We start from the raw sequence: 19,378 nt of genomic DNA, 5'->3' as shown, positions 1-19,378 counted from the left end.
TAAATTTAAAGCATTGTGCTTTAAATCAAATTCTAAACTTGTTAAAAGTGGCTGATCATTTCCTTATAAAACTGTCAATATACCTGAGTTATTAAATGAGAGAGATTCATTGGGGAAGAAAGTTTAATTGTATATGCATAATAGTAAAGAAGAAAAAAGATTTAGGAGAATTTTATTTTTGAAGGATTTGAGATTTAGTAAAAGTTACATTAAGCAAAAGGAAGACTTTGAAATCTGCATTAACTAATTCAGAAAAATAAACCTCTTTTCATTTCCTATGATTTACGAGAAATTAAAATTCAAGGGGCAGACAAAAGAAAAACTTTTAAGGCTTAATAGTACTAATGGGTCTTGGTGATTTCCAAAGGCACTTCATTCAAAAAGATATTGATCAATGAACCAGTGGCTAACTGCATACTAGATACTACATTCAATACTGGGGAAACAAAGATAAAAATTAAATAGTCCTGCTTTTACATTCTTTAGGGGGAAAGAAAAGAAAAGAATAGCACAACTGGCAGATGTGACTGTAATATGAGTATTAGATTATGAAGGCAACCACTAGGCATGGAGAACCATGAAGGCAGCCATCATACAAATCCATAGCATCATAGCAGTCATCAATGAGCACTAAAAGGTAAAGTTTGAGGCCTTTCTACAAAATCTGCTTCTTTCTGGAAGTTGACTCAATCTGTTTATTTATGACAAATTTTCTGCAAGTAACTAAGGATGCTCTAAGGTCAAATTATGAAACATAGAAAAAGCAACTTTCATATTGTATCAAGCAGGCTCTCCCAGGTTAACTTCTAAGAGATTCAGATTTGAGACTATTTAAAAACTGCTCAATATAACATATAATGCAATTAAAATTTTTTCTTATATGGCCTATGTCATCATACTAGGATTATCTGATTAAATATTTTGATATTGCTCTGAAAAGAAATATATTTTTGCTACGGTTGTCCTCAAGGCTTTCCTTTACTTCTGTACATCTCATGACCATTAGAAATGCCATGATGAGATTTGGATATTATGATTACAATATTCCAGGCACTGTAGAGCTTTGACCTGAACAGTACCAGGACCTAGAAAATAAAGAAACATCCAAATTCTAAAACATTTTAAACACATAATCTGTGTAGTGGTAGTTCTGAAGGGGAAGTTTTCCACTTTTATGAGACTTTGCAGTCCAGTGGCTAGTTACATCAAAGAGGTGCTGAGGCAACAGATATCTTTAATGGAGAAAAGAAACAATATATAACTGTAGCTCTTTGGTAACAAAACATGCAATTATCAGACTCTCTCGAATACATTCTTAACCTTTTTTCTTCTGTGTGCTTCATTCTCAATTACTTTGGGTTATTATACAATGGGTATCCCAGATATGTATGGCTTGTTAATTTTTCAAAGTATTCAATTCCCAACAGTGTTTATTCCCACAAATATCTTCTTGTACTTTTCAGGAATGAATAATATTAATAAATACAGGAGAATTTGAGGCCCATTTAAGACTGGACTAAAAAAAAAAAAAAACTTTCATGGGCAAAGAAGTAGATTTGGTTTACAGGTATTTGCTCTTGGCTATGAAAAGAAGACATTAATATAATTTCCCTTGAGGTTCTAAATCTTTTGCTCCTCCAAATTATTAGGTTGAAATTTAGCTTTACTCTCTATAAAGTATGCTTTTGGGAGATGGGGTAGCATAACACTAAATATATAAGCTTATGTACCATCATTTTATTATATTGGTGCTTAACTGAAAGCAATAAATATCCCTCCAAGAATTTATTCCTTTGAAATGTTTTATAAGTGCTTCTACAGATTTTTGAACTGTGTATATTGATTCCCAGATATTTTAGTATCCCGATACCTTATGCATTTTATAGTTTCTTTTAAATGGCAGTTACCTTTCAAATATTTCCTTTTAGATTTTACGACCATTATGTAGAAATGCTGATGATTCTGTGGATTTATTTTGTATACTGCTAATTTATTGAAGCTATCAATTATCTCAATTAGTTTCCAAAGAAAATTATGTTATCAGCAAAGTGGAATAGTTTTGTCTCCTCTTTGACTTTGCTTATGCCTTTAATTTCTTTTTCTTGTCTCATTGTTAGTGCTGACATTCCTAGCACCATGTCAAAAAATAACAGGAGAATTGATGCAAAGTCACTTAAGAACCAGGAGATCATTGAGCATAGTAACAGCAATGTTGTAATGATCAATTGTGAAAGACTTAGCTAGTCTGCTCAATCCAATGATTCAAGACAATTCCAAAGGACTCTTGATGAAAAAATGTTATCCAGCTCCAGAGAGAGAACTGATGAATATCGAATAAAAATTAAAGTATAATTTCCCCAATTTTTTTGCCTTTTAAAAAATATGGCTAATGTTTTTTTGTGATTTCACATATATAACTGATAAGAAAAAAAGTACTAGTGATTTTTTTTTTTTTAAATAGTGGAGAAAGAGGACATTCTTCCTTTATCCCTGGGTTGTTTGGGAAAGTGTCTAGTGTTTTTCCATGAAAAATAATGCTAGCTTTTGGTTTAAGGTGTATAGTAGTTACATTTAAAATGGCCCTTCTCTATGTTGCATAATCTGCATCCACCATATACTCATGTATTTTGAAGTATATATGTTTTTATTATGATTATGCTATATTCCTAGTACAGATTCAAAGTAGTGAAAAAATTTGTTTTATAATTTTTGTTATTGCTGTTTATTGTCTTTTTGTTGATATTTTATTCAAACTTTTGAATCAATATTTATTAGTGATTGTAGCTCTCCTTCTTTGCTTTCTCCTTCCTTGGCTTCAGGATTAGTGTTATTTATAGCTCATAAAAAGTGTTTATTAGAGTATTTTATTTCTAGATTTTTGAGAATGACTTATATAATACAAGTAATAATTATTCTTTAAATGTTTGATAGATTCAGCTGGAAATATATATATAAGGTTTCACCTGCTCTCCTGCCTTTGGAAGTTCTTTCACTGATAGTTTAATTTTATTATCTGAAATTGGATTATTAAAGATTTCTATTTTATGGGGGGACATACATATGAAAACAGATAATGCTCAATACAGATATACATACTTGAAAAAATTATGTACATACATACACAATCAATTATAAAATTCAGGAATAGTAATGATGTCTTAGGTTTCCTTATACAAAAATGAGGCAGGTAAGATTGAACCCAAGAAGAGAGAAACAGCATCTCTCTGCTGACATATGTAGTAACAGGTAAACTCTGCAGTTCTGGTTTGGGTTTCGTTCTCTAGGCCTCATAAAAAAAAAAAAAAAGTATTAAAAATGAAACTTCCATCTAAAATATTTCAAAACCAACCCTAAAGCAAAAACCTGGAGTTTAATTAATCAATGGGCTATAAAAGGAATATGTATATATATATATATATATATATATATGTATGTTTAGGTGAATACTTTCATTCAGGTCACAAGAAAAAAGGGTTACTACATAACCAATAGCATATACTAGGAAAATTTTCTAGAATTTGTTTTAGTTTCAAACTCTTTGCTTGTCAGATACCAAAACATCATTATAATAAAAATCAAATATCACCACCAACAATAACTCTGCTTGATTAATGAGTTAATTAATGCTTTAATGTATACTGTATTAGTATAGAAAGAACATTGAGTTGGGAGACAGAATACGTGGATCCTGGCTCTGCTGTTGGGAGTAAAACTGGGGACAAATCACTTAATCTCTCTAGCCCTATTTCCTTTTCTATAAAACAGGGATATTATCAGTTGCCCTTTCTACCTCACAGGATCACCAGAAGAAGCAAATGAGATAGTGATAAGGAAATACAAAGTAGTATGCAAGTATAAAGTATTATTATAATTAGCATTTGGAATATAACTGAAATGATCTATTTGTAATTTATGCTATTTTTGGTATATAATTCAAATTTATGCTAACCAGTACCAGAAGTTTTCTACTGTTTAAATATAGGAGGCAAATGATTATCAATAATGACAATGTAGTAATATTTCATTTACCCAGAATCACTGAGATGAGGTCAACTTATTTTCCAGTTAAGTGAAGTTTATTCTGTGTAGTGCTAAAACACCTTCTCTAGTTTCCAATTTGAATCAAACTGAACAAAAATCTTTCTAAAATGGAGTATATACTTCATTCCTCAATTGAGCAGAGTATACAGAACATAAAATTTAAACTTTTTAAAATGATTAGTTCTACCACGAGGGAAGTAGCAATAAGGGGAATTGGTAGTATAAAGAAAATCACACAACTGAGAAGATGGTATTAGCCCTAGCACAAAGGAATTGACTTGTTTGCTTCAAATGAATATTTGAAATTTGAAATAAAATTTTAACTAACTCTGCATCCACCTATGGTTTGAATACATGATGAAATATGAGCCAGGAGAAAGTCTTGATAAAGTTAACCAAACAACCAGGAAGACAGTATTATGTCCAGTATTATGCTTAGATACAATACACAGCTCAATATCTTGTTCTCTTCAAAGGAAAAGCAGTTGCCATACACAAAAGCTCTGGACCCTTGCTGACTCAAAGTCAGTAAAAAGCCTTATGTCCCAGATGGACAAGCAAACAAGATACCTGTAAGAGCAAGTCTGTGAGCACATGCGCAAGGAATAGAAAGAAAGAAAACACTAAACACCTACACCATGTCCAGATGGCCTCCCTTGGTCCCACCCCTCAACGAATTCTGCTTCTGACATCAGGTGCTGAGAGAAAAAGGAGCAAGAGGAAAAACTAAATGTTCTGAAAAACAAGCAGCAAAAGGATCCACATCATACCAAGAATGACAAGAGTCAGAAAGAAGGGTCAAATCAGGCTCAGGACCTAAGAAGTCACTTAGGAATCTGTAAAAGGAAGAATCTGTAAAATTCCCTAAAAGGTTCTGGCAATTCCAATAGGTTATGGCTATACAGAAATGCAAAATCAATCTTGTCAAAGTGAGTAGTTAGAACTATTTCTGGTTAAAATTAGAAAACTGTTTGAAGCAAAAGAACTTTAGTTTGCTCCTTACACAGGGAAAGTCACAAAGAGAATGAAAGGAAGCAAGTATAAGATAAGAAACCAGGAAGGGGATTGGGAATGAGGAGAAAATATTCAAAATCAGCTCTGTTTAAATGAGACTAGCAGGAATGAAGTGAGATCTAGGTAGCAAGTCTTTCATCATGCAAAGCCACGGCGAACAGACTCTTTAGCTTCATGAGTGAAACATGTTTTGTAGGGCTTGGCAAACCTGGGTCAAAGGGTAAGGAGGGGAAATATGGGTGGGGGAAAACGGGAACAGAATTAAGGACTAGAGAAGGGAGAGGAGAAAAGAGAAGGGAGAAATAGAAATATAACACAAGATATATGTGGGAGACAGATGACTGAGATATCATTCAATGTCATAAGGGGCCTATCCCTAAATCCAGAATGGGGACCTATCACATTTGGTGAGAAGATGGGGCTAGAACATGCCAGAATCCTTTTTATATAAATGCATATGGGGAAAAAGTCATGTTAATGGTAATAATTAAAGAATATAATAAAAACATTAGGAGTAACTTAAGAAAAAATCCTCAAACATGAAAGTATAAAGTAGTAAAATAAACTGCACAAGATTTAACCTTGTGTTTAACTATGCAATTACACATTGTCCTCAGTTAATTTCCCATCAAAATGAAATGATCAGAGACCATTTCTCTTCCTTATAATATAACCTCTACAGACCTAGCAGGTGAAAGGGCCAATAATTCTCAGCTAAAACTTTGCAACCCAAGTAGACTCCAATGTCACTGTTAATGACAGGAAAGCAAACAAGCCTAATTCTTAGAACCAGCGCTTCCCACCAAAACCCCGAAACCCAAACACTGAGAAACAAATGGCATTTTTTGACTCTGAAATGGTATCATTCAAACCTGAAATCAGAATTTCAGTCTAATGCAAAGGCAGCATGGTAGAACAAGAGGAGCACCAGGCTGGACATTGCTAGATTTGCCCTAACCCAATGTGACCAAGTCATTTAAGTAGGTCTCACTGGCAAAACTGGAAAATTAAGGCCTGACCTTTTCCCAGGGCAGTGCTGAGATAACAGCTATGAAGGTTCAAAATATCACACAAAAGGTCTTCAGAAACATCTTTAAAAATGCAAACTCATTAGAATTAAACCTTAAGCCCCAGAAAGATATGCTACCAAAAGTATTTGGGATTATGAGGATTATCAGATGAGGTTTACTATTGTTTTGTTTCTCAATATATAGCAAGAAAATTGTTCCACTAATTTGAGTTTTTAAGTCAATGTGTAAATATGCCAGTAGATGAAAATGTGGGTAATATACCCAGGAATTAGTCTGAATTAGGGACTCGGATCATGATCACTCTACTTGAAAAATTTGGATTCTTTTTTGTTAAAAGGGCTTAGCTGTATCCTGGCCCTTGAGGTTGCTGTTCCCGGTGCTAATGATTTTACCTTCTCCTGCTCAGCATGCAATACTCTTGCCTGCGTGTTTTCAGTGGCTATTTGAAGGGTGCTATTCCTCTTCTCCATCAGCAAGTTATTCTGCTCCACATACCTATGAAATATAGGATTAAGTCCAGCAAACTGCATGTACACAAAAATCAAACAGAGGGCAGAGTAATCCTAAACAAAGCCATATAATAAATAGGAGTTGTGAAGGTTTGAAATCCCCTTGGTATAGAAACTCCTCACTGCCTTAAGTAAGCTTGTTTGATATGGGCATTAAATAAATCATGTTTGTTTTTAGGGTCAGTTCATTGTGCTATTACCTCTGACTGCGTTCAATCAGATCAGTGATCTTGTCATTTTGTTCTTCAATCCGATTTTTCTTCTCAAGGACCTCCTGCTTCAACTTTTCATTTTCCTAAGTTTGAAATATAGACATATACAATTTAATTTTTTCACATATGAACAGCAGCTCTAAAAGAATTAACATATTTAAGTCAGCAGAAGGCAGTCTTATTTTGTCCAATTTTGAGGCAAGAAACAATCAATTCTCAGTCTTGCTATTCAGAACCCTCTGGAGAAAGGGTTTCCAGGATACTAGACCTCAGACTCCATTTCACCTTAAACAGATCATTTAATTTTTTCCAGGACGATTAAGAAAGGAAATCTAAGGAAGACATCCTATGCAATGCAGATGGAAAAAAGTGGGGAAAAAATGCAGTGGTAAGAAAACAAGTTTTAGTTTAAAAGGCAACTGGCAGAAGGTCAGGTGTATAAGACATCATTTCCAGTTAACAGCAACTGTTGGTATAATTCTTAGTTTGAAGCACAAATAGGGCTGACATCGATTCATGAGAACCAGCTCAAAGCAAACTCTCTTTTCCCTCAGCTACTGTGACACTCAATGGCTTGCCTTGCTTTTCACATTCAACTGTACACTATGGTTACTTGTACATTGGTCTTATCTCTTCTATGAGACTATAAGCTTCTTGAGAGTGGGAAACATATACTGTGTTCATCCCATGCACATGAACAGTTATGATTACTGTGTATTTCCATCCTGTTTATTCTACTCTCTCTTTTTCACCCTATCCCTCTTCAAAAGTCTTTTGCTTCAAACCACTGCCTCCCCCCACAATCCCCCAATTCACCATCCCTTTTATAAATACACTTGCCTTCTATTATCCTTCTCCCCTCTTCCTTCCCTGTGGTAAAATACATTTCTATACCCAGATGAACATGTATGTTGTTTTTTTCTTTAAGCCAATTCTGATGAGAGTAACGTTCAAGCATTACCAGTGACTTCCTCCCCTATCTTTCCCTTCAATGTAAAAATGTAAAAATGAAAATATTTCTTAATTTTTTTTATATTCCAACATGTTCATTTTTTAAATATTATACTATTATATTCAACTCACACCCATACCTTCTTATGTACACTCCTTCTAGCTGTCTTAAAAAAAAAAAAAAAAAAATTTAGGAGTTAACAAGTATCATCGTTCCCTTCAGGAATGTAAACAGTTTAACTTTACTGAATCCCTTATGATTTATGATTTCTCTTTTCTGTTTAAATTCTTCTCTAGTCTTGTGTCTGAATTTCAAATTTTCTATTCCAGCTCTAGTCTTTTTATCAGGAATGCTTGAAAGCCTTTTATTTCACTGACTAGTCATTTTTTCTCCTGAAGGCAGAAGGGGATTCTTGGTTGTAATCCTAGCTTGTTTGCCTTCTGGAATGTCATATTCTAAGCCTTCTAATTCTTTAATATAGAAACTGCTAAATCTTGTATTACATTAATTGTGTCTCCATAATATCTTAATTGTTTCTTTTTGTATGAATGCAATATTTTCTCCTTGACCTGAAAGCTCTGAAATCTGGCTTTAATATTCCTCCTTATTATTTTAAGGAATAGTCCATTTATTCCTATATTCTCAAGCGTTTTTAGTAGGAATGGATGTTGGATTTTATCAAATGCCTTTTCTGCATCTATTGAGATGATCATATGGTTTTTATTAATTTGATTATTAATATGGTCAATTATACTAATAGTTTTCCTAATATTAAACCAGCCCTGCATTCCTGGTATAAATCCCACTTGGTCATAGTGTATTATCCTGGGGATGATTTTCTGAAGTCTATTTGCTAATATCTTATTTAAGATTTTAGCATCAATATTCATTAAGGAAATTGGTCTATAGTTTTCTTTCTCAGTTTTCGATCTACCTGGTTTAGGTATCAGTACCATGTCTGTGTTATAGAAGGAATTTGGTAGGACTCCTTCAATCCCTATTTTTTCAAATAGTTTACATAGCATTGGAGTTAGTTGTTCTTTAAATGTTTGGTAGAATTCACCTGTAAATCCATCTGGTCCTGGGGACTTTTTCTTAGGAAGTTGGTTAATAGCTTGGTCTATTTCTTTTTCTGAGATGGGACTATTTAGACTACTTACTTCTTCCTCTGTTAATCTGGGCAAACTATATTTTTGAAGGTATTCTTCCATTTCATTTAAGTTATCGAATTTATCGGCATAAAGTTGAGCAAAGTAGCTCCTAACTATTGTTCTAATTTCCTCTTCATTAGTGGTGAGTTCACCCTTTTCATTTTCAAGACTATCAATTTGCTTTTTCTCTTTCCTTTTTTTAATCAGGTTTACTAAGGGTTTGTCTATTTTGTTGGTTTTTTCATAAAACCAACTCTTAGTTTTATTAATTCAATAGTTTTTTAACTTTCAATTTTATTAATCTCACCTTTTATTTTTTGAATTTCAAGTTTTGTGTTTGTCTGGGGGTTTTTAATTTGTTCCTTTTCTAGCAATTTTAGTTGTAAGCCCAATTCGTTGGCCCTCTCTTTCTCTATTTTATGCAAGTAGGCCTGTAGAGATATAAAACTTCCCCTTATTACTGTTTTGGCTGTATCCCACACATTTTGGTATGATGTCTCATTATTGTCATTTTCTTGGGTGAAGTTATTAATTATGTCTATGATTTGCTGTTTTACCCAATCATTCTTTAGTATAAGATTATTTAGTTTCCAATTATTTTTTGGTCTATTTTCCCCTGGCTTTTTATTAAATGTTATTTTGATTGCATTATGGTCTGAAAAGGATGCATTTACTATTTCTGCCTTACTGCATTTGATTTTGAGGTTTTTATGCCCTAGTATATGATCAATTTTTGTATAGGTTCCATGAACTGCTGAGAAGAAAGTATATTCCTTTCTGTCTCCATTTAGCTTTCGCCAAAGATCTATCATATCAAACTTTTCTAGTATTCTATTTACCTCTTTGACTTCTTTCTTATTTATTTTGTGGTTTGATTTATCTAATTCTGAGAGTGCAAGGTTGAGATCTCCTGCTATTATAGTTTTGCTATCTATTTCCTCTTGCAGCTCTCTTAATTTCTCTTTTAAGAATTTAGATGCTGCACCACTTGGTGCATACATGTTTAATATTGATACTGCTTCATTATTGATGCTTCCCTTTAGCAGGATATAATGCCCTTCCTTATCTCTTTTAATTAGATCAATTTTTGTTTTTGCTTGATCTGAGATGAGGATGGCTACTCCTGCTTTTTTGGTTTTGCCTGAAGCATAATAGATTCTGCTCCACCCTTTTACTTTTAGTTTGAATGTCTCACCCTGTTTCAGGTGTGTTTCCTGTAAACAACATATAGTAGGATTCTGACTTTTAATCCAGTCTGCTAACTGCTTCCTCTTTATGAGGCAGTTTGCCCCATTCACATTTATGGTTAGAAGGACTAATTCTATATTGCTTGCCATCCTATTAATCCCTGCTTATGCTTTTCCCCTTTCCTTCCCTTTTGTCCTCCTATCCAGTATTAAACTGGTGAACACCACTTGCTTTTCACAGCCCTCCCTTTTTAGGATCCCTCCCCCACCTTAAAGATCCTCCCCTTATTTTACCCCTTTTCCTCGAAATTACTGTATTCCCTTCCCCTTAGCTTACTCCTTCCCTTTCACTTTTCAATGAAGTGGAAGAAGTTTCACCATAAATCGAATATGTCTATTGATATACGCTATGTTTATCTCCCTCCTTTCTTTCTCTCAGATATAATAGGTTACCTTTGCCTCTTCATGAGATGTAGTACCACCACTTTACACTTTTTTATAATATAATCTCCTTTCCACCTCTAGTTTCTAAGACAAATTGTACATATGTTCTTTACATATTTTTTTGACAGAAGTATAGTTCTCAAGATTTCTATTTACCTTTTTAGAAATCTCTTGAGTTCTGTATTTGAAGATCAAACCTTTTATGTAGGTCTGGTTTTTTCATCAAAAATAGATGGAATTCATTTATTTCATTAAATGTCCATCTTCTTCCCTGGAAAACGATGCTCATTCTTGCTGGGTAAGTTATTCTTGGCTGCATACCAAGTTCCTTAGCCTTTCGGAATATCATGTTCCAGGCCCTGCGTTCTTTTAATGTGGACGCTGCTAGATCCTGGGTTATCCTTATTGTGGATCCTCCATATCTGAATTTCTTTTTTCTAGCAGCTTCCAATATCTTTTCCTTTGTCTGATGGTTCTTGAACTTGGCCACTATATTTCTTGGCGTTTTGATTTTAGGGTCCCTTTCAGTAGGTGATCGATGAATTTTTCCAATGTCTATTTTACCCTCTGTTTCCAGAATGTCTGGGCAGTTCTCTTTGATAATTTCCTCGAAAATGGTGTCCAAGCTCTTTTTTTCCTCCCATTTTTCAGGGAGTCCGATTATTCTCAAATTGTCTCTCCTGGATCTGTTTTCCAGGTCTGTTGTCTTTCTGGTAAGGTACTTGACAGTCTTTTCAATTGTTTCATTTCTCTGGTTTTGCTTGACTCCCTCTTGGTTTCTCCTTGAGTCATTCATTTCCACTTGTTCCAGTCTAATTTTCAATGATGTATTTTCTTCACTCACTTTTTTTATATCTCTTTGTAATTGTCCAATTGAGTTTTTATCTTCTATGGAATTTTTTTCCATTTTATCCACTTTATTTTTTAGAGAGCTGATTTCTTTTTCCAGCTCACTAATCCTGTTTTCCTTGGAGTTGTTTACCTTTTCCAGCTCACTAATCCTGTTTTCCTTGGAGTTGTTTACCTTTTCCAGCTCACTAATCTTGTTTCTCAATGATTTGATTTCTTTATCCACTCTGTCTTTGAATGCATGGGATGACTTCTCCAGGCTCTCTTGCCAAGCTTCCCTTTCCTTTTCCCATTTCTCTTCCAGCTCTCTTGTGAGAGCCTTTTTGATTTCCTCTATGAGGTTCTTTTGTATTGAGGAGCAGCTTATATCCCTCCCAGGGGATTCCTCTGAGGACAGTCTGTTTTTAGTCTCCTCAGCATTTGAAGTCTGCTCCCTCTTCACACAGAAGCTGTCAATGGTTAGAGCCCTTTTGAATTTTTTGTTCATTTTGTCAAAGCAGGAATCAAAGAAAACAAACTGACAAGAGACACAATTGGTCTGTTTTGTGGGGGATGGGGCTGGATGGTATTAATGGGCTTCCTCTACAGACTGGGGGTAGGGCAGCAGAGAGGCACTAACAGAACAGCAATGACTGTACTGATTCTGCGCTCTGAGGCTCAAGAACGCACTGAGTCAGTCCAGGTGGGGGTTGGGGGCGGCCAGGCTCTGAGAGATGCTGGCTTTCTGGGGTTTTAATCTTCACCTCCGGTGTTTACACCCTCTCTGCTGCTCCTGGCTTGCTGCCAAGACGGAGCATCCACACTGGGGCAAAAGCCCTTTCACAGAAACGGCAGAGATCACACCCCTCCCCCTCAGGTCTGAGCTGTGTGAGCTGCCTGTCTTGCTCTGGCTGTCTGCCCTCAGTCTGCGCCCAGTCTGATTGTCCCTCCCCCGAGCAAACACAGACCTTTTCTGGCGACTTTCAAGGATGTCTTCTCTTGGTGATAATTTGTGGATTTCTTTCTGGGTCAAGCATTAAGTCAGAGGCTTGTCATGAAGTAAGTTCTGAGAGAAAACGAGGAGCTCAAGCAGCTGTCTGCCTCCACGCCGCCATCTTGGCCGGAACTGGCTTTAATATTCCTGAGAATTTTTATTTTGGGATCTCTATCAAGGGTGATCAGTGCATTTTTTCCATTTCTATTTTACCTTATAGTTCTAGGATTTTAGGGCAATTTTTCTTAATAATTTTTAAAAATATGATGTTTAAGGTCTTTTTTCATCACATTCTACCATCCAATAACACTTACATTATCTCTCCTTAATCTATTTTCCAAGTCAGTTGTTTTTCTAATGAGGTATTTCACATTTTCTTCTATTTTTTTTTTCATTCTTTTGATTTTGTTCGATTGTGTATTGGTATCTTATAGAGTCATTAGCTTCTACTTACCCAATTCTAATTTGCAAAGATTATTTTGTTCAGTAAGCTTTTGTATTTCCTTTTTTATTTGGTCAATTTTTCTTTTTAAGTTGTTTTCTTCACCAAATTTTGTACCTCTTTCCATTTGGCCAATTTTGTTTTTTATTCTCTTCAGAGGATTATTGTTCCTTTTTAAATTACTTAGCCTATTGTTTTAGTTAAAATATTCAGTATTTTTTTTTGTGCCTCCTTTGCCAAGCTGCTGACTCTTTCTTGCATTACTTTAATTTCTTTTCTGCATTTTTCCTCTGCCTCTCTTACTTGATTTTTAATCTTTTTTGAGACTTTGCAAGTATCTACTTTTGTCTCACTATCTTCTTCTGAGCTTGTATTTTGATCTTCCCTGTTACCATAGTAATTTTCTATCTTGAAGTTCTTTTTCTGATGTTTGTTCATTTTTCCAGGCTTTTTTTTGACTTTTAACTTTACTTTAAAGTTGGTCTCTGCTCCTGGATAGAGGTGGCACTATTCCAAGCTTCAGGATTTTTTATGTTGTGTTCAGTTAATTCTAGAGGTCTATAAGTTTTCAATTCTTCCAAGGTGGTATAATCAAAGGAGATGTGTAATCAATGCTTTCCTTGCCTGTGTCTGTAAGTGACCACAAGTACTTTTTTCTACCTGGAATTACGACCAGGGTCCTTGTTCCTGCTAGTTCTCCTCCTTATCTTGGGGTTATGACCCAGAACCAAGTATGGCTAATGCAACAGAATCCTGCTCACAGTACCAGACAAAAGGTTTCCTGTAATCTTCTGACCAGTTTTTCTGAACCCCTTACTATCTCTGGGATAAAAGCTCCAGAAGCCAACGCAGTCACTATCATAGCCTCCACTGATTCAGTTGTCCCTAAGGCCTGCTGCTAGAGGCAGCCTGCCCTGGATGGTGCTCCATTTTTACCCCAATGAGAAAGATCTTTCCTGTCAACTTTTTAAGTTGTCATAGGCTAGAAAATTGCTTCACTGCATCTGTTTGTTTTGCCACTCCAGAATTTGTTTTGAAGTATTATTTTAATGTAGTTTATAGGGGAATTCAGAAAAGCTTAGACAAATCCTTGTCTTTACTAAGCCATCTTGGCTCTCCCCTCAGAGATCATGTATTATGTTTTATATTCCTCATGTACCAGATGAATGCTTGTCTGAAAAGTCATTGAATCCACCTCCAGTGATCAGAGAGAGAGGCACTTTTTGCTGTGATTATTGTGAGACTTTACTCTGACAAAATTAAATAATTCTGGGTAAATTGTTTCTTTAATTTTATACTTGCTGCCTATTTGTGTGTTGGAGATATACACAATTGATAAATTCTGAGGAAACAGCATCAGAAAGGAAGCACTACATAAAAGAAGCAAGATCATCCTTACCTGAAGGATCCTTTGAATATTACTCATAATCATACTTGTTTCCATGCTTGCTGATAATCCAGGAAGGAGCAAAGAATTGCTAGCACTACGCTTCTGTAATTCTTCCACCTTAAAAGAGGACATCAGAAGAGATTTTGTTAAGAAGGCCTCAAGCTAAAATGCTCCTCTAAAACTTGACAATCTAGATATTGAACTATTTTTACATGACAATAACAGAGCAAGCACTAAGTAAATATCTCCAAGTCAACCATAAATGTCACCACTAAATGCAGTATTATTTTTCTATGGAATTGGTTGTAGCTCAGGCCAGGGGGCACCACCTCCTTCTTTCTCCATGAACTCTTCTATGCCCTCTGCAGAGTAACTCACCTTGGCAGAAAGATGGTCCATTTTATCAGCCACCTTGTTTACTGCCATTCGGACTTCAGTATTGTGCTGTCGTGCTTCGGTCATGAGCAATGAAGCAATATCGGCTGAGCCTAAAACCAGATATATTCTAAAAATGAAACAGTTTTAAGCAGATCTGGAGTTTCTTTTGGAAATGTAGAAATAGAAAAGGAGCTGGGGAAAGAGCAATGATCTTATGATCATTAATGATATTAGTAATGGAGAAATATGTCTATGATGTGAAAAGCCAGAAGAGTACAGGTGCTGCCCATTTTAGGCTTTTGTGTCAAATTCCTTTCAAGAATAAAATTAAACTGTTTTCTCCTTTTCCCATCTTTCTGGAACCATGAGCTTCAAAATTCTCATCAAGAGATCCTGTGGGAGAGAGGACTAGGAGAACTGAGTATGGTTCAGCATTTTCACTCTTTTTGTTGTTTGTTTGCATTTTATTTTGCTTCTCGCTCTCTCTTTTTTAATTGGTTTGACTTAATTTTTCTTGTGTGACATAATAATTGTATAAATATATATGTATATATTGGATTTAGCATATATTTCTATCATGTTTAACATGTATTGGACTACTTGCCATCTTGGGGAGGGCATGAGGAAAATTAGAATACAAGCTTTTGCAAGAATCGTTGAAGAATTGTCCACACATATGTTTTGGAAAAAAAAAAAAAAAGCTTTAATGAAGGGAGAAAAAAAAAGAAAGAGAGAAACTCTGTGGGACAAGGACTACAAAGACTACAACAATGTAAATCAAGACAACACTAAAAGTCAATCAAATTCTGACAAAAGATAATGAACAATATTGGTAACAAATCGCTAAGCTTAAAAGACAAATTTTATTCTGTTAACAATAGTTACACAAAAAAGTGGAAACTCACATGTACTATCTGTTGCAATCAGATAGTGATTCTATCTGATATTCTATCTGATAGATAGGAGGCTGTATGTAACTGTATGGGGGGATGTATTTGTGTGTGTGAACTAAGTAGAATTTGAGTAGAATCTGTTGTATTGAAATAAAATGTATAAATTGACAAATGTCTGAATACAGATACTGTGGGATCATTTTATCCATTGCCATTAATTAGTGATAAACATTTTTTTTGCAATACTTATCAATTTTTATTTATTTCAGTCACTTATAAGTTTGATACATTGGTTCACATCAAAAAGTAGATTATCCACTTAGCAGTCTGTAGAATGAAATTGTAATATCAACTGTACCAACTAATATAGGAGTTGAAAAACATACATGAAAATAAAAAATGGATTTTCAACTCAAGCCATTCCCAAAAGTACCACCATAACAGAAATGTGTGTCTGAGTGCATAACTTACTGTAAGAATTCACAATACCATATGCTGACAGATGAGAGTATTTCAGAGTTGGCAGGAACCGAAATGACATTTAGTCCAACCCCCTCATTGTACACAAGGGGAAACTGAAGCTCAAAAAGTTTAGTGACTCCTCCATGTCACACAGCTAGACATGGCATGAAGTGGAATTAGAACCCTGCTTTTCTAGGTCCAGTCCATCAAATGCTCTATATGTTTCCTTTTCTAGGTCTTGCTCATCTCTTAATAGACCATCAAGCTTCCTTCCAAAAGAGGTTAAAAAAACAGTTAAGTGATAAACATTTTTAAAGTAACTACTAGATGTCAGGCACAGTATCAAGTTCCGGGAATATAAAGACCAAAAAAAAAAAAAAAAAGAGAGAGAGAGAAAGACAGTCCTTGTCCTCAAGGAGCTTACAGTCTAAGGGGAAGACAACATAAAAGAAAGATATGGGTTCTCATCTGGACTCAAAAACTTATGAGATGTGTCAAGTCACTGAACTTTTTTTAATCTTACCTTGAAAATGTGGAGTCTGAGAAAGTGGTCCTGGATACATGGGTCCTACAGGCTGTAGTTGGGAAGTGACTGGTGTAGCATTCTGGTGGTAGGAATAGGCCTGCATACCTGCATAGGGCTAAGAAAATTCAAGAGTTATAGCTGCAAAGATGACAGGAAAAGATAATGACAAATGTTGGAGGGGATGTGGGAAAATTGCAACACTGATACATTGTTGGTGGAATTGTGAACTGATCCAGCCATTCTGGAGAGCAATTTGGAACTATGCTCAAAAAGTTATCAAACTGCATATCTGTTGACCCAATAGTGTTTCTACTGGGCTTATATCCCAAAGAGATCTTAAAGGAGAGAAATGGACCCACATCTGCAAAAATGTTTGTGGAAGCCCTTTCTTTAGTGGCTAGAAACTGGAAATTGAATGGATGCCCATCAATTGGAGAATGGCTGAATAAGTTATAATATATGAATGTTATGGCATATTATTGTTCAGTAAGAAACAACTAGCAAGATGATTTCATAGAAGCTTAGAAAGATTTATATGAACTGATGCTGAGTGAAATGAGCAGAACCAGGAGATCACTGTACATGTTAACAAGAAGACATACAATGATCAATTCTGATAGACATGGCTCTCTTCAACAATGAGATGTTCTACTTGTTCAGTGTTGGAGAGAGCCATCTACAACCAGAGAGAAAACTGTGGGAACAGAGGGTAGAACGCAACATAGCATTCTCATGCTCTCTGTTGTTATTTGCTTGCATTGTGTTTTCTTTCTCAGGTTTTCTTTTTCTTCTTTCTTGATCAGATTTTTCTTGTGTAGCAAGATGACTGTATAAATATATATATATTGGATTTAACATGTATTTCAATATATTTAACATGTATTGGGCTACCTGCCATGTAGGGGAGGGGATGGGGAGGAGAGGGAAATTTGCAATAAAAGGTTATACAAAGGTCAATGTTGGAAAAATTACCCATATATATGCTTTGTAAATAAAAAGCTTTAATTTAAAAAAAAGTTATAGCTGCATTTTGAAAGTAACTAGTCACCTCTTTTCAATCGTGCTTTTCTCTGATTGACCAAGAAGATAAATCAATCATCAAGTATTGATTAAGTACTTTTTATGCTAAAAAAGAATGAAACAATTCTTGCTTACAATTAGCTGACATCTAACCAAGTACGGAAAAAACACAAAATATAATGTCCCAAAAGTCTTAGTTAAATTCTAATCAAATATAAAGTGAAGAAAAGCAAATACGTACAAAGTGTTAAATACAAAGTAGTCTGGGAAGGAGGGAGATAGTCTTAGGAGACTTAGAAAAAGTCTCATGCAGAAGATGGTTCTTGGGAAGCATCTTAAAAGGACAGAGGGCATCTATGATGTGGAGATGAGGAAGGTATGCATACCAGGCATGGGGAATGGCTATAATGTAAAGCCCCAAAGAAAGGAGATGAAGTGTTGTGAATGAGGAATACAGAGAAATTCCTAGGAGCAGAGTACAGGAGATGGAGTAATGAGATTGGAAAGAAAGGCTGGGGGTATATTAAATAAAATTATTTAAAAACTAAACAAAGGAACTTATAATTTATCCTAGAAGCAAACCAAAGCCACGATAAGTGGATGAATCAAGAAGTCACAAAGTCAGATTTGTGTTTAAGGAAAACTACTTTGGCAAGAGAGTCAGGTTTGACAGGAGTGTGGTAAGATTTGAGGCAGGGAGACCAAATAGGAAGATTCTGCAATAATCTGAATAGTACAGAAAGTAATAAGGGTTTAAATTAAGGTAGTAGCTGTGAAAGTAGAGAGAATGGATCAGAGAGCTAGACTGTGATGTGAGGTCATTACTGCTTTGAGTATATTTCAGAGCTGGATGAGATCATCAATATTTGAAGTTATATTAGCATGAAAGCTGGCAGCATGTCTACTTTGCTAAGTAGTTCTAAGTAGGAAAACTAATCCTGTTAAGAAAGAGAGAAAGATTTTTCAGCATCTTTCCTAGCTTTCCCATAATATATTTTAAAGTAAGCTGCAAATTTCTACTACCTGCCAGGCACAGTGACTTTTAAAAAAGATTAAGTTGTGTCTATAAGTATATTTGGGTAAAGTTAGAATTACTGACTAAAATCCCACATGAAATCTGTTAGATTTTTTTTAAAAATAGCATTTTCCTAAATACACGTAAAGATTAATTTTAATGTTAATTTTTGTAAAACTTTGTATTCTAAATTTTTTTCCTTCCCTCCTTTACCCCTCCCCTCAATACAGTAAGCAATCTGATATAGGTAAACTATGAGCAATCCTTTTAAACTTATTTCTATATTTGTAAAATGGCGTGTAAGAAAAATCAGACCGAAAGGGGGGGAAAACCCATGAGAATGAAAACAAACAAAAATGTGAAATATGCTTCAATCTATATTCACTCTCCATAGTTTTCTCTCTAGATAAAGAAATCTGTCAGTCTATAAAATGGCAGGTCTGCCTTTCCACACTTGCTCCTCTTTAAATCAAGAAGTTGACACAAAATGTCCATCAATTACAGAGCATCCCAGTCTCCTGTCCTAAGTTACTCTATGGACCATCTCAATGTTAGGCAATATTGAAAGAAACTGATGATATGCCCCTAAGTTGTTGGGCATTCTGAAGTTGTAAAGAGGAATGGGGATAACAATTCATAGAAACTCTCTTAAAGAGAGGTCCCTTTTAAGGGGCAGCTAGGTGGCGCAGTGGATAGAGCACCAGCCTTGAATTCAGGAGGACCAAATAGGATCTCAGACACTTAACACTTCCTAGCTGTGTGACCCTTGGCAAGTCACTTAACCCCAGCCTCAAAAAAAAAAAGAGCACAGAGCATGCCAAGTAGATCTTCCAAGTTGAGCCCCCCCAACCTGCTATCATTCTTCTAGTTTACACTGTGAGCTTTCACT

The 19,378-nt window shown here is 35.2% G+C and overlaps 1 protein-coding gene across 2 annotated transcripts in view; it reads right to left on the bottom strand.

The window, feature by feature from the left end:
* Nucleotides 1-19,378, bottom strand: part of FKBP15 (FKBP prolyl isomerase family member 15) — a 95,601-nt gene that overhangs the window by 20,310 nt on the left and 55,913 nt on the right. For both annotated transcript variants that reach the window (XM_074293673.1, XM_074293674.1), the window contains exons 15-19: nucleotides 16,452-16,569; nucleotides 14,574-14,683; nucleotides 14,205-14,312; nucleotides 6,796-6,890; nucleotides 6,479-6,581 (exon numbers count right to left, since the gene is read on the bottom strand). In XM_074293673.1, the coding sequence (XP_074149774.1) occupies nucleotides 6,479-6,581; nucleotides 6,796-6,890; nucleotides 14,205-14,312; nucleotides 14,574-14,683; nucleotides 16,452-16,569 (534 nt within the window). The remainder of the gene's footprint in view (nucleotides 1-6,478; nucleotides 6,582-6,795; nucleotides 6,891-14,204; nucleotides 14,313-14,573; nucleotides 14,684-16,451; nucleotides 16,570-19,378) is intronic.

Source organism: Sminthopsis crassicaudata, chromosome 2, assembly GCF_048593235.1.
Source record: "Sminthopsis crassicaudata isolate SCR6 chromosome 2, ASM4859323v1, whole genome shotgun sequence".
In the NCBI taxonomy this organism is placed as follows: Eukaryota; Metazoa; Chordata; class Mammalia; order Dasyuromorphia; family Dasyuridae; genus Sminthopsis; species Sminthopsis crassicaudata.
The sequence above is the reverse complement of the archived record's forward strand: the minus strand, read 5'-3'. Positions and strand labels throughout refer to the sequence as shown.